At 50.9% G+C, this 14,473-nt stretch overlaps 1 protein-coding gene across 1 annotated transcript in view; it reads left to right on the top strand.

Moving 5' to 3' along the window:
• Nucleotides 1–12,061: 12,061 nt before the first annotated feature.
• The window catches only part of DLG5 (discs large MAGUK scaffold protein 5), a 122,505-nt gene continuing 120,093 nt past the window's right edge, over nt 12,062–14,473 (top strand). The window contains exon 1 of the mRNA XM_070470915.1: nt 12,062–13,125. Within this exon, the coding sequence (XP_070327016.1) occupies nt 12,822–13,125 (304 nt within the window). The 5' untranslated portion in view covers nt 12,062–12,821. The remainder of the gene's footprint in view (nt 13,126–14,473) is intronic.

The following is a 14,473-nucleotide window of genomic DNA, read 5'->3' as shown; positions in this document are numbered from 1 at the left end:
GAAACCTGGCGGGCCACAGTCCATGGGATCCCAAAGAGTTGGACATGACTTAGCAACTGAGTGGGCACGTGCATTCACATTTCAGTGATGAAGAAAAGCAAGAAAATGGTTCACACCAGATTCAGAAAAGAGCTTGGATTAGGGGGAAGAGAGAGGGGTGATGGGCTGCCATGAGGGGAACACAGGAGTTCAAGCTTCTGGGATTCTAGCAAGGTTCTATTTCATAATTAATCTGGGGAGCTGGAGAGGGGGTGATGATGCTGGTGTGTGCTTTGGAATCACTTAAACCATACATACAGTGTGCATCCTGCTGTCTTCTCTATGCAGGAAAGACAGGAAGGGAGGAAGAGTTAAGATTCTGTTTTGACAGTGCAGGGGAGAGAGTATGAATATCTTTCCCACTCTTCCTTCCCCGTCAGCAATAATGACTCATTCCACCACCATTTAGCACTTACTCCATTCTGCTCAAATTACTGTTAGCTGTTAACACGTCTGTCTCCCTTTGTCATTAATTTATTCATTCAGCTGACAATTACTGAAAGTCTCCAAAGTGTCAGCCGGAGGGAGGGAGTGACAGGAGGGAGTTAACCAATAAAAATGAGCGAACTGGGCTTCTTTCCTCCCGTAGCGTAGAGCCTCCTCTGGGAGAAAGACAGATCTCCAACAATGCGGTCTCATTTGGTCCTGTGCCTCCAGGGCCTGGGTTCTGATAAAAAAGGCAGCACTGGAGCTGAGCAGGAGTGTGTGTGTGGAGGGGGGGGTGTGCCCTGCCTGCAACCCTGCAGCCTCTCCACCTGCCCAGCACAGTGCTCAGGGGATGTTGGTAGGGTGGGTATGCAAGTTAGCATCAAGCTCTTCAGGCTAAAACACAAGCTGTGTCAGGTAGAAAGGGACTTCAGAGAGGCCCAGCTTTGGGTTCACTGTTTCCTAGACTATAGACGGGATTCACTTGGGGTGCTGGTTAAAAATTCAGGTCCTTAGGCCTCAGCCCTGGAGGGTCTGGCCTTGCAGGTTCTGGACTGGGGCCCAGGAACTTGGATGTCAAAATCGCTGCTCTGGTGTCACATGTATTGTCCGGTGAGATGTACATTCTTCTCTCTTTGGAACGTATGATGTGTTTCCCCCTTCAGGAGGCCCTGAAGTGACTGGTAGGGGATTAGCAGGGAGCCCTCCGCATTCTCTGAAAAGTGGGTGGAGAAGGTCTTCATTTCAGTTCTCTTGGTATTTCTCTTGGGTTTACAAATGTTTCTGGAACCACCATTATTAAACGAGAGAGAACCTAGCCTTTCTTTGCAATGTAAATGAATCTTGCTCCCAACTTTAGCACACCCTGAAGATTCTTCTATTAGCATCTGTGTTCATTTGACGACAGTCAGGAGCAGCAGAGTGAAGGGGTGCAGGATTTACCTCCAGACCTGGGCCATCTTCGCTCTTCGCCTACTTACTACCTGTGTGAGTTGAGCACATCACTTGACTGTGACTCGTTTCTCCATCTGTAGTACCTTCACAGGGTTTTTCTGAGGATGAATACAGTCATACATGGCACCAAGCTAACAAGAATGGTAACTATTACTATTACTATTGTGTTTTCCTGGCTTTTGTCTTGCGGTGAGAAGGTGGGGCCAGCCTTGGGTGGAGCCAACCTCAGGAAAGAAGGAATTCCTCTGGAGTCAACTGGCTTCCCCAATAAAAGAGACTCAGAGAGGCTGGGTGGGGCACCCTGAAACCAAAGAGGAAAACTCCCTCCAGAGAGCAGAGCTCTGTGTACAGGCCATGGTTGGGAAGTTTCTATGGCTCCTGGCAGCTCGGTGCTGTGTGGACTTTTGCCCTCTTTTGTCAGCTTCAGTTTCACCATAGGCATAAGCTGACACCTGTGGGACTCCTAAAAGGGCTCACGTGCTTGCTTTCAGAGTCTGGGAGTCAGAGGGGAGAAACTGAAGACCGAGGACTGGTTTCTCAGAGACCTCCGGAGGAGAGGACCTTGGGTACGCAGGCAGTTTTCCCACCTGGGTTCCGGGTTCTTCCCTTGAGAACAGTGAAGAAACTGGATGTGTGGATGCACCTCCACGTGCATAGAACAAGAAGGGAGTGGGGTATGTGGCTGCTGAATGCAGATCAGAGGTGACCCAAGGAGTAGGGGGCTTATCAGGAGGCTCCCCAACAATCCAAGGCAGTTTCATCCCCCAAGATACATGCCCCAAACTAGTATCCTAGGTTTACAAGTAAGAAAACAGAGTCCCTAAGAAACTCAACAATTAGGAAGTGTGGAAAGAAACAAAGATAACTCAGATGAGAATAAGCAAAGGCTATATACTCTGAGTTTGCTATAGCAAGCGAGTCAGCCACCATCGCTTGCTTTTGGTATGTAGAGAAGGGATAAAGTTTTTAGTGGAAAAAGGGGAAGACCAGGTATGCTCTGATTGGAGGCTGTTGGCATGGGGTGCATTAACTAGTAGACATCCTCTGTAGGGCTTCCCAGGTGGCACAAGTGGTAAAGAACCTGCCTGCCAATGCAGGAGCTGTAAGAGACGTGGGTTCAGTTCCTGGGTTGGGAAGATGCCCTGGAGGAGGACATGGCAACCCTCTACAGTATTCTTGCCTGGAAAATCCCATGGACAGAGGAGCCTGATGGGCTATGGCCCATAGGGTGGCAAAGGGTTGGACACGACTGAAGTGACTTCACACACACATACACACACACACACACACACACACACACACACACACACACACATACACACACTCTATGTAATTGGTTAGGGGAGCATATTTGGCTTTCTCTTGTTGGTGAGAAGTTATAGGTAGATACAAAATTAGGGAAGTAGTCAGTTATTAAGTCCTGGCTCTTTGAGGCTGATTGCTCGAGGGGTTGTTGTTCAGTTTCTGCAGACAGATCAGCTGGTTTTCTAAACTGGTTGCTTCAGACTGTGGGTCAGAGTTCTATTTTTATATGTGGTCTGGCCATTGTCCATTTGTACATTCAGTCTCTCAGAGGTCTCCATGGCCTTCCACTTACGCCACTACCTGTGCTGGCTGTCTGTCACCTGTTGCCACTGATGCAGGAACACCTTGTGTGTCTCTGCTTGCCTAAACAAGGACTCCCGCAGAGGGGCTTTCCCACCAAGGAACAACTCCAGTAAAACTGCACAGAGCTGGTGGTTCCCGGCTGGAAACTGAAAGCCAGTGTTCTATCCCTTCTAACGTGCTGTTTCTGACTTGGGTTCATTTTCACCACCTCCAAGAGTCTTACTAGATCTTGGGTCCATTTGCATCTGATTTACATGTGTCTGCAGACAGGCCAGCTATTGATTTCTAGCTTGCTCTGTAGTGGCTGGATTCCATTCCTCTGAAAGCAGGGGTAGTTTTTTTTTTTAATTAATTGACGTATAGTTTATTTACAGTGTTGTGTTTCATATCTGCTGTAAAGTGATTCAGTTATATTCTCTTCCATTACGGTTTACCACAGGATATTAAATAGAATTCCCCACGCTATACATTAGGACTTTGTTGTTTATTCATCTTATATATAATAGTTTGTGTCTGCTAATGTCAGACTCCCAATCCTTCCCTCCCCTTGGCAACCACAAATCTGTTTTCTATGTCTGTGACTATTTCTGTTTCATAGATACGTTCATTTGTATGGTATTTTAGATTCCGTATGTAAATGATATCATGTGGTATTTGTCTTTCTGACTTACTTCACTTAGTATGATAATCTCTAGCAATCCTTGTCGCTGCCAATGGCATTACTTCATTCCTTTTCATGGATGAGTAATACTCCATTGTGTATGTGTATGACATCTTCTTTATCCATTCATCTGTCCAGGGACATTTAGGTTGCTTCCATGTCTTGGTTATTGTAAATAGTGCTGTTATGAACATACAGATACATGTATCTTTTTGAATTATAGTTTTGTCTGGGTATAGGCCCAGGAGTAGGACTTGTAGGATCATGTAGCAACTGTGTTTTCAGTTTTTTGAGGAAACTCCATATTATTTTCCATAGTGGCTAGACCCATTAATTATACATTCTGGCAGGGGTAGTGTCGATGCACAGTTCAAAGCTCTTCTGAAGACTTCCCTAGTGGTGCAGTGGATAAGAATCTGCCTACCAATACAGGGGGCATGGGTTCGATCGCTGGTCCAGGAAGAGTCCACATACCCATACCGTGGAGCAACTAAAGCCCATGCGCCCCCACTACTGAGCCCGTGCTCTAGAGCCTGCACGCTGCGCCTGCTGAGCCTGTGTGTTACCCAGAGTTTGTGCTCCGTAGCAAGAGAGGCCACCACCACGAGAGGGCCCCGCACCACAATGAAGAGTAGCCCCCACTCACCGCAAGTAGGGAAAGCCTGCACACCGCGACCAAGACCCAGTGTGGCCAAAAATAAATTAAAAAAAAAAAAAAAAAGCTCTTCTGAGGCTTCTCAGTCACTCTCTTACCCTGGAGATTTTCTCTCTCCTGCAAGATGGGAGACACAGCTAGGAGGGCTGGGAGCGGCCTTGGGTCCCTCCCCTGTAACATGGAGCTGATCGTAGGTCTTATTGCCCGTGGGTGTAGGGAGAGGAACTGGGACAGTAGGGAAAGCCTTCAGTACAGTGCCTAGTGTGTACTTAGCACTCAGGAAAGGGGACCTGTCATCTTTTGCTCTTTGAGACAGTGGACCTCAGACTAGAGTCCCTGGCTTAGACCAGAAAGATGGAAGTGCTCCACTGGGGCATTCCTGAGCATGGTGATGGGCACCAGGAGCAGGTGGGCTCCTTTCTAAGGTTCTTAAGTGCTTTGAATCTCTAATCTCACTCAGAATTTCGCCCTGTCCTTGCACTCCAGGCTAGCTTCATCACTAGGTATGAGCCACTCTCCGATTACTTGTTTTAAAATCTTAGGGCATTTGCCTCTGAGTTTTCCTGAACTAAAAGTAAAAACAGTCTGGAAGAAAAATGTCTTCACAATTTGAGATGCTACCAAGAGCCAAGCTGAAGCCAATGTTTTTCTAAACAGGTGTAGTTCACTTCATCATCATAACATTCCTAAAGAGCTGTGTGAAACGTGGTGTTTTCATAAATAGAATTCCATTTTTGGCATCCCAGGGGAGTTCATTCTTTTAAGGAATTCTTTAAGGAAATCCTTTGAAATGTCACATCTCAGATGTTGGGCCACCTGCCTTTGCAGGGTGTAATGATGAAAGGATCCTGGGAAGTCTTGTTTCTCCGCTCACACCATGCTCACACTGAAACAGCCCCACCCCTGCCCACAACGCCCTTACTCATGCTGTGCATGTGAGCACACAAGTACATAGTCCCTCTCGAAGGCAGCCTTGCTTACCTCTGAGGGGGCTGCACAGAGGGAGCAGACACCAGGATCTGTTTCTTCTCCAGGGAACAGCTGTCTTTCACCCCCTGGGACATAAAGTCCAGGGTCAAGAGGCCCCTGGGGCCCCAGCTCACTCAGCCTGCAGAGAAGGCCTGGTTTCTAAGTATCTTTCTTTGAAAACTTCCCCACCAATTGCCGTTGGAGGACTGGGTTCTGTTTTCCAAAGACACCATAAAAAATTACCCCCAAAGTCAGTCCTGGTGGAGAAGCAGGTTTCTGTTGATACATATAACTGTTTTTTGAGTGTCCTACCCGGGGGGTAGGCACTCTGGCAGGGATTGGGGATTCTATAGCGGATAGTGACTATTGTTTCTGTCCCAAAAGAGCTCATAGTCTTTGAGGATCGTTAGTCTTCTGCTGCCATAACAACATTGCTACAGACTTTAAAACAACCTACATCTAAGATCTCATAGCTCTGTGGGTCCAAGGTCCAGACAGCTGGACTGGTTTTCTCCACCCAGGGTCTTGCCAGGGTAAAAGTCAAGGTGTTGTCCAGGTGGGCTCTAATTGGTCAGTCATGGGAAGAATCCACTTCCAGGCTCATTCAGATTGTTGGCAGAACCTAGTTTCTTGCGGTTGCAAGACTGCTATCCCTATTATTTTGCCAGCTGGGGACCACCTTTCGTTCCTAGACCCTCTCTGTGTCCCCTTTGCATATGGACTCCTACAGCTCAGCTGGCGATGGCATGTCACATCCTTCTTGTGCTTGGAATCTCTCCAATTTCCCCTTCTATTGCCTCCAGCCTGAGAAAATCCTCTGCTTTGATTAGATTGGGCCCACGTGGATAATTTAGGCCGTGCTCCCGATTTCAAAGTCTGTCACTTTAGTCACATCTGCTCAGTCCCTTCAGCTGTGGAACATAATATATTTCATATTTAGAGGCTCTGAGGACTAGGGCATGGACATCTTTGTGCGGGTGCATTCTGTGTACCAAGGGGATAGAGAGAAGTAAACTGGCAGTTTTGAGGATGCACATACATGCTTGGGCGCTTAGTCATGTCTGACTCTTTGTGATCCCATAGACTGTAGCCTGCCAGGCTCCTCTGTCTATGCAGTTCTCCAGGCAGGAATACTGGAGTGGGTTTCCATTTCCTCCTCCAGGGGATCTGCCTGATCCAGGGATTGAACCTGCGTCTTCTGCACTGGCAGGCAGATTCTTTACCACTGAGTCACCTGGGAAGCAATTTTGAGGATGAGTGTTGATAAATGTTAATAAAGGGGAGGTAAAAAGTTGCAGTGTAGCTAGGAGCAGAAACATCTAGCCCTTTCGAGAGGAAGTCAGGAAGGCATGTAAAGCATGTTACCTTCCTAAAGCTGGTAACATCTAAGTTGAAATGTGAAGAACCAACTCTAAATCAAAGGGTTAAAATTCTCGGTAAGACTGTGCTTGCAGAAACCTGGAGTGGGCCATGCCCAGCCTCAGGGCTACACTAAGCTGGGGAATGGATTTCTGAGCAGAAGCATCTTTAGCGGGGTCTTGTGAGCCAAGGATGCATGCAGGACAGGGTAGGGCAATGCAGGAGAGGATGGGGTCCTGGTGCTTAGCCCTCCAGGGGTGATGGCTCTGCCTGGAGCTCCCAGCCTGCCCCCTGCCTGCAGATGTGACTGTCTCTTGGTGCTCAGTCACTCAGTCATGTCTGACTCTTTGCGGCCCCACAGACTATAGCCTGCCAGCCTCCTCTGCCCGTGGAATTTTCCAAGCAAGAATACAACCTCTCTTATGATGCTTCTGATGCTGCTCCTTTTTCAGATGCTCTCTTTCCTCATCTTTCCTTTTTTTTTTTTTTTTAAGCAAATATTATTTTTTTAAGCAGGCCTTAGTGCAAAACTCTTTTGTTCATTCATTCATTCATTCTGTTCACTTATTAATTAAACAGTATCAGTTGAGCACCCACCACCACATGCCAGGCGTTGTGGGAGGCGGGCACAGCAGAGAACAACAGAGAAAGGGCCCCTGTCCTCACCTGTCCTCTGAATACAAGTGAAATAGACGTCTTTCTGCTGGAACCCACACCATTCTTTCAGAAGCCTAAAAACAACTGCTGAAAACCTGTTGCTACATGCTACAGGGAGTCTTTCCTTTCAGACAGATGAGACGGTGGAAGCCAAAAGAACACTGCACCTGCTATTAATTGAGCAGTAACTCTTTTGATATAATTCTTGACACTATCCCTCATCAATAGATGAAGAGACTGAAGCACAAAGAGGTTTATCCAGTGTCATCCAGCTAATAGGATTCCCAGGTGGCTCAGTGGTAAAGAATCTACCAGCAATGCAGGAGACTCAGGTTCGATCCCTGGGTTGGGAAGATTCGCCTGGAGGAGGAAATGGCAGCCCACTCCAGTATTCTTACCTTGGAAATTCCATTGACAAAAAAGCCTGGCAGGCCACCGTCCACAGGGGTCACAAAAGTCAGACATGACTTAGTGACTAAAGAACAACAACCCAGCTAATAAGGTGCAAAGCCATTCTATAAGTCAGGCATTCTACGGACTTCCCTGGTGATGCAATGGCTAAGACTCCGTGTTCCCAATGCAGAGGGCCCAGGTTTGATCCCTGGTCAGGGAACCAGATCCCACATACCACAACTAAGAATGTGCATGCTACAGCTAAACCCTGGTGCAGCCAAGTAAATATTAGAAAAGTATATAAATCAGGCATTCCAACTGCTGCAGTTGCCTGCAAGCACTACGTTACGGGGTTCATATGCCTGCCACATACTGAGGGCTTCGTATAAGTCCTATCACTGAATACTCCTAGTAACTCCACCAAAGGGGGATGTTCACTCCCAAGGTTGAGATGCAGAAATGGATGCTCAAAAACGTTAACTAGCCCAGAGATATCTAGCGAGTGAGTGTCAGCGCTGGGATCTGAACTCAAGTCTGTCCTGCTCCAGAGTGAAGGAAAGGCCTTGGGGTGGTGTCAGGAGATCTAAGTGGGGGGAGCAGTTCTCTAGGGGGGAATTGTTCTCAGAAGTCAGATTGCAAAGCGCCAACCGAGGGATATGGGGTCCATGAGCGTGTGGAGGTTCTGTTGTCAGGCACTGGTTCTTTCTTGAGGACACGAGAGATGGAAGGGCCCCTTTGAGAATGGGGAGACTCAGGCCTGATTGTTGACAAAGGGAAGGGAGGCCATTTGAGTGTGTGTCTGTGTGCAGGGAGGGGGTGCAAAGATTCTCTCCAGAGTCTGGAGGGCTGTTGTCAAGGAGGAAAGGCCCTCTTCCTCTAAGATCAGAAGGAGGAAAGGTCTGCAAATCTATAAAGAAATTCTTAGGCAGAAGAAGAGTGAGGTGACCAGGTGATGTGTAAAATACGGACACCCATCTTTGTCCACTGTAACGAGACTGTATTAGTTTCCCGGGACTGCTGTACTAAGTTACCACAAACTGTTGTTGCTCAATCGCTCAGCCGTGTTGACTCTGTTCTACTCCATGGACTCCAGCCCGCCAGGCTCCTCTGTCAGTGGGACTCTCCAGGCAAGAATACTGAGTGGGTTACCACAAACTTGGGGAGCTTAAAATGATAGAGACTTGTTAGCTCATAGTTCTGGAGGCTGAAGGTCAGAAGTAGGGGTGCTGGCAGAATTGGTTCCTTCTGGGAAGTTCTGCCGGAGAGTCTATTTCAGGTCTCTTTTCCCAGCTTCTGGAGATTGCTGGCAATCCTTGGCGTTTCTTGCCTTGTAGATATAGCACTCCGACCTCTGCCTGTCTTCATATGGTATTCTTGTGTGTGTCTGTGTCCAAATTTCCCTCTTCTCTAAGAACATTAGACTCTGAATTAGGGCCCCCCTAATCCAGCAACCCACTCCTTACCTAGGAAATCCCAGGGACAGAGGAGCCCGGTGGGCTACAGTCTATGGGGTCACAAAAGAGTTGGACATGACTGAGTGACTAAACGACAACAACAATCCAATATGACGTCATTTTAAAAATATTTATTTATTTGACTGTGCTGGGCCTTAGTTGTGGGCTCTTTCATTGTGACACACGGACTGGAGTGTGTGCATGGGCTTAGTTGCTCTGCGGCATGTGGGATCTTAGATCCCTGACCAGGGATCAAACCCATGACCCCTGCATTGCAAGGCAGATTCTTAACCAGTGGACCAGCAGGGAAAGTCCCATGACCTTGTTTTAATTTGATTATATCTGTAGAGACCTTATTTCCAGATCAGGTCATGTTCACAAGTGCTGTGAGTCAGGGCTCAAACATATTTTTTTTGAGAGGGGGGGATGACACAATTCAACCTAGAGCAGGGCACAAAGGGAATGGTGTGACGGGAGATGCTCTAAAGGAGTTAAAAAGCTAAAGAAATGCAAGGTCATATCAAGGTCACTGGCTAAAGAACTCCTAAGGTTGAAGATGTTTATAAAGTAAATGATTTCCTCCAGAATTTATGTTTTGCATAAAACCCCAGAGTTTCCAATAAAGGGTCTGCTGAAAGAAATAATCTATCACACTGTAGCCCCTGGGAGAAAGCACTCATAGCAAATGGACTTCCTCACTGCTTCCCGGGAAAACTTCCAGGGACACAGCACCCAAGCTCCTCGCCTCTTTTTAGGGGTTACTGGGAGACGGTAGCTCCCTCCTGCCCTCTCCTACTAGGCACTGTTCGGACCTAGGACTCAGTCACAGTTTGTCCTAACCACAGACCCAATTAGTCTCCCAAACTTCTCTTCTGTTCCACCTCCTTCCCACCCCTAGATTTCTAGTTAATCCAGCTAGGAACAGAGCTCCCAGTGTGTCCTAGAGAGTGGATGCCTTTGCAGATGATTTAGGATGTAGGGGAACAGGTGACCAGAAGGGGGAGCCACCTTTCAGGGGCAGGAGTGGGAAAGACAGGGAGGAAGCCTGTCTAGACCCCTGGCACTGGGCAATAGAACAGCCTTCCCATCCCCCAGAACCTTACTCAGTTATAGAAACCCAGACTACCTAAGAAGGGAGTCCTCTGAAAAGAGTTGAGTTCAACCATTTTGGGTCCACTTTGGGTCATGGAGCCCTTAATGAATTCGATGAAAGTTATGGACTTCTGTCCCAGAAAAATATTGTAGACAATTTGTTGTTGTTGTTTGGTCACTCAGTCATGTCTGACTCTTTTGCGACCCCATGGATTGTAGCCTGCTAGGCTCCTCTGTCCATGGAATTCTTCAGGCAAGAATACTGGAGAGTGGGTTAGTCATTTCTTTCTCTAGGGGATCTCCCCGACCCAGGGGTTGGACCTGTGTCTCCTGCATTGGCAGGTGGATTCTTTACCCCTGAGCCACCAGGGAAGCCCATTGTAGACAATATGTGCCTACAAAAAGAGGCTTAGATAATTTCAAAAGCTTCACTGACACTCTCGAGCTTGTTCATAGCCCCTAATGGGGCTATACCCCCCCCCCCCCCCCCCCCCCCCCCATCCTGTTTTTCTTAGGAGAAAACTGAGAACAGCCAGGGCAATTGATTTGCTTCCACACCGTGTAGCTACTTAAAAGGAAATCCAAAACTGAAGTGCAAACTCTGGTACTTTTGTTCTAATCACTATACATAGAGTTTGTGCCCACTAAATAAAAGTGACTCATCCCCCTAAAGAAGCAGCATGGAAGAAAGCTGCTACTGAGGGGAAGCATGGAAGTGGTGATGCTGGTGGTGGGGGTGACAGCAGAAAAGGCACCTGTGATCCCCAGGGTTTGTAAATGAGCTTCACTCAATGAAACAGAGACGTTTCCACCAGCCCTGGGATTTCCACTCTACACTAGCGAGGTGGGATTATTGGAAATGCTCAGTTGGGAGTCCAGCTTTTAAGGACCTCCGCCTGTGGTCAGGAGGTAAATGGTATGTGTCCGCAAGGGCAGGAGACCTTCTTGGACTTGGAGCCCAAGTGTAGATCCTCATTGAGGCCATCAGGGGAGCAAGGCTTCTGCAGCCCATGGATTTATCTTCTCCTGAGACTAGCTGGAATCCGGGGTGACATCTACGAAGGAGAGCACTTCTCTTGCCAAAAAGATGCGGTGGCTCCACAGCACACCCCACCACTCTCTTGTTCTTCCAGCAACACATCCCTCCTTCTCTGGCTCCAACATCCCACTTCTTTAGACACTGGGGACCAACCCATCTAAAATGCAGGTGAGGCATAGATCCTGATTAACCCGGTCTCAGGGGATAATACTGGGATATTTTCTATATGGGGCTTCCCTCCTAGTTCAGTCGGTAAAGAATCTGCCTGCTAATGCACTGTAGCCGGCCAGGCTCCTCTGTCCCTGGGACTGTATTCTTGCCTGGAGAATCCCAGGGACAGAGGAGCCTGGCCGGCTACAGTCCACGGGGTCGCAAGAGTCGGACACGATTTAGCGACTAAACCACCACCATTTTCTATATAAGAGCTCCTTGCAGTGAGTGGGCATATCTCACAGATTTGCGGGCGGTCTAAATTTGGAGATGGCCAAATTTAGGGGACATCCCCTCTGTTGTCTCCAGGCTTGATTGTGGAGTATTTCAGATTAGAAAACGCTAGACCGGGGGGCAGGGTTTTGTTTGGAGGGGGTCTCCAACAGCTTGGGGGCTGGCCATGTGCCTAGCTGAGGGGGCGGGCTGCTTCCCACCGGCCCCTAACTCCGCGTACTCCACCGCGGGTGGAGCCTGGGCCTCGGAGACCGGGAGGGCCAGCGCGCGCGGTGTCCCCGCCTCCCAGGCGGGCTCGGGGCGGGGAGGTGGGGACCCCTCCCCTTCGCCCATCCCCTCGGGGCTGGCCGCCCGGGCTCCTGAAAGGCCGGCCGGGGTAAGGGAGGGGAAAGAAGAGGAGGGCGGAGGGACAGACCGGCGGCGGCTGGGGGCGGGCATGGCGGAGCGGGCGGCGGCCGCGGGGCCCCGGTGAGCCGGGCCGGGGCGCACGGAACGGGCCGCGCCGAGGCGGGCCCTTGAGCCGTCGAGGGGGCCTGGCGCACACGACCGGGCCATTTTTGCTCTCGGAGTTGTGATTGTGTTCGGGGGGCGGCGCCGGGGCGACGACGTTTCGGGGCGAGTTTTTTCTCGCGGGGCCGGCGAGAGAGCGGCGCGCACCGAGGGGGAGGGGAGGGGGAGCATGCCCGGCTGGAGCCGGGCCTCGGGGCGCGCCCCGGCCGCCGTCCCCACCTCCGCCTCCTCCTTCTCCTCCTCCGTCTCCTCCTCCTCCTCCTCTTCCAGTCCCGCCGCCGCCGCCGCAGCCAACATGGCTGCGCTCCTGAGCCCGGGAGGCGGCCGCTGCTGAGCGCCGCTCGCCGCCCGGGCCCCCAGCCCGCCCAGGCCCCGGCCCATGGCCCCCACGGCCTCGCGGCTCCCGGCGCGCTAGGGCGACCGCCAGCGCTCGCCGCCCCGAGGCGCCCGGGTCCCGCCGCCGCCTGCCCGTCTGCCCGCCTGCGCGCGCGCGCGCGCCCGCCCGCCGGCCTCGGGGAGCCCGGGAGCCCTCCGGCCCGGCGGGGCGGGGCGGCCGCCACCATGGAGCCCCAGCGCCGGGAGCTGCTCGCCCAGTGTCAGCAGAGCCTGGCCCAGGCCATGACGGAGGTGGAGGCCGTGCTTGGGCTGCTCGAGGCCGCGGGAGCGCTGAGCCCCGGCGAGCGGCGGCAGCTGGACGAGGAGGCGGGAGGCGCCAAGGCGGAGCTGCTGCTCAAGCTGCTGCTGGCCAAGGAGCGGGACCACTTCCACGACCTGCGGGCGGCGCTGGAGAAGACGCAGCCTCACCTGCTGCCCATCCTCTACCTGAACGGCGTCGTTGGGCCGCCGCAGCCCGCCGAGGGCGCCGGTGAGTGTCAGACCCCTCTGCCCGGCCCCTCGCATCCGCCTTCCGCTACTCCTCTCTCCGGTTCTCCGAGAGGGGAGGTTGCGAGGGCCATTCATCTACCTGGCGCTGGCCGCGGGGAAAATTTGCTTTCCTTCAGCCCGCCGGGGGAGGGGCTGATGCGTGGACCCCCCCACCCCCCACCCCACCACCACTTCCCACCTCCTCTTCCAATCCCGCCCTTGCTGTGAACAATGCCCGGCACTGTAGGCCTTCATTCTCCAGGTGCCGCGGCACGCGGCGGGGTCCACTAGAGACCCCCCGAGTCCAGCCTGCGGGGCGTATGTCCGGTCAGTCCCTTTTCTAAGACTCTTCATCCACCAGTCCTTTGAGAACCTCTGCTAGTCTTCAATCAGTGTTAAGATCTAGAAGAATAGAACCCGGGCCAGGGCTGGTACTCCTGAATTTTGGTCCCTGACACCCGGTTTCAGGACCGCTCGTGCCTTTTCACTTTCTGATTTTCTTAGCTCCCTCTGCTCTGAGCTCAGTCTGTTTTGCTCGCCGAGACTTGTGGTTGATTATGCACAATGCCTGCTAGGTTTCTTTGGAAACTGTGGGCCGGGAAAAGTTGGGGGAAGTTGCACTGCACCATGGGAAAATCTTAGTAGTAGCTGCTGGGGCTCAGTTCCTTCCCTGAGGGTGCGCCAGCTGTTTGAGGAGGGAAGGCTGGTGGCTGGTACCCTTGGCTGGTGGATGATGAATCTGTGAGTATTCCAGTGTGTGTGTTGGGGGGGTGGGTATTACTGGGTGTTGGTGACAACTGGTAGGCTTGGTGTGGGCTGTTTGGAGACTGTGAAAAGCCAGACTTTTAGACAGGGAAGCTGAGGAAGAAAGCATAGCTCTGAGGAAGGAAGAGCCAGCAATTGTCGGGCACCTACTGTTGTGACAGGCACTCTGCTTTGTCATGTTTAATTGTTACCACTCTGTGAGCTATGATTCCTACTTTGCCAGAGAGAAAACTCCAGCTTGGAGTGGTTAAGTCGCTCAAAGTATTGGGCACCAGGAGTTTCCAATTATGACCCATTGTTTTATTTAACCCCTTTGGAGCCAGGAAGCAGCAAGTGCCACCTTTGCTATGTCTTGTCTTTGTTTTAAAAGTGAATGGAGAGGGCTGACAAACTGCCTGTAACAACCTGTGGGACACAGGCTGATGAGACCCGTTTATTTGGCTGTTAAAAGCTTGACTTATTAAGGAGATGATTTTATAAGCTGTTCCTGGTAACAGCTCCATTGGATATTGGCCATCTCAACTAACTTTTTGTAGTGAAGGCAGCTGACAGAGAGAGACTGAACTGCTGGCTACACAGCAGAT

Source organism: Odocoileus virginianus, chromosome 7 (assembly GCF_023699985.2).
Source record: "Odocoileus virginianus isolate 20LAN1187 ecotype Illinois chromosome 7, Ovbor_1.2, whole genome shotgun sequence".
In the NCBI taxonomy this organism is placed as follows: Eukaryota; Metazoa; Chordata; class Mammalia; order Artiodactyla; family Cervidae; genus Odocoileus; species Odocoileus virginianus.
Note: the sequence above shows the minus strand (reverse complement) of the source record. Positions and strands in the feature narration are given on the sequence as shown.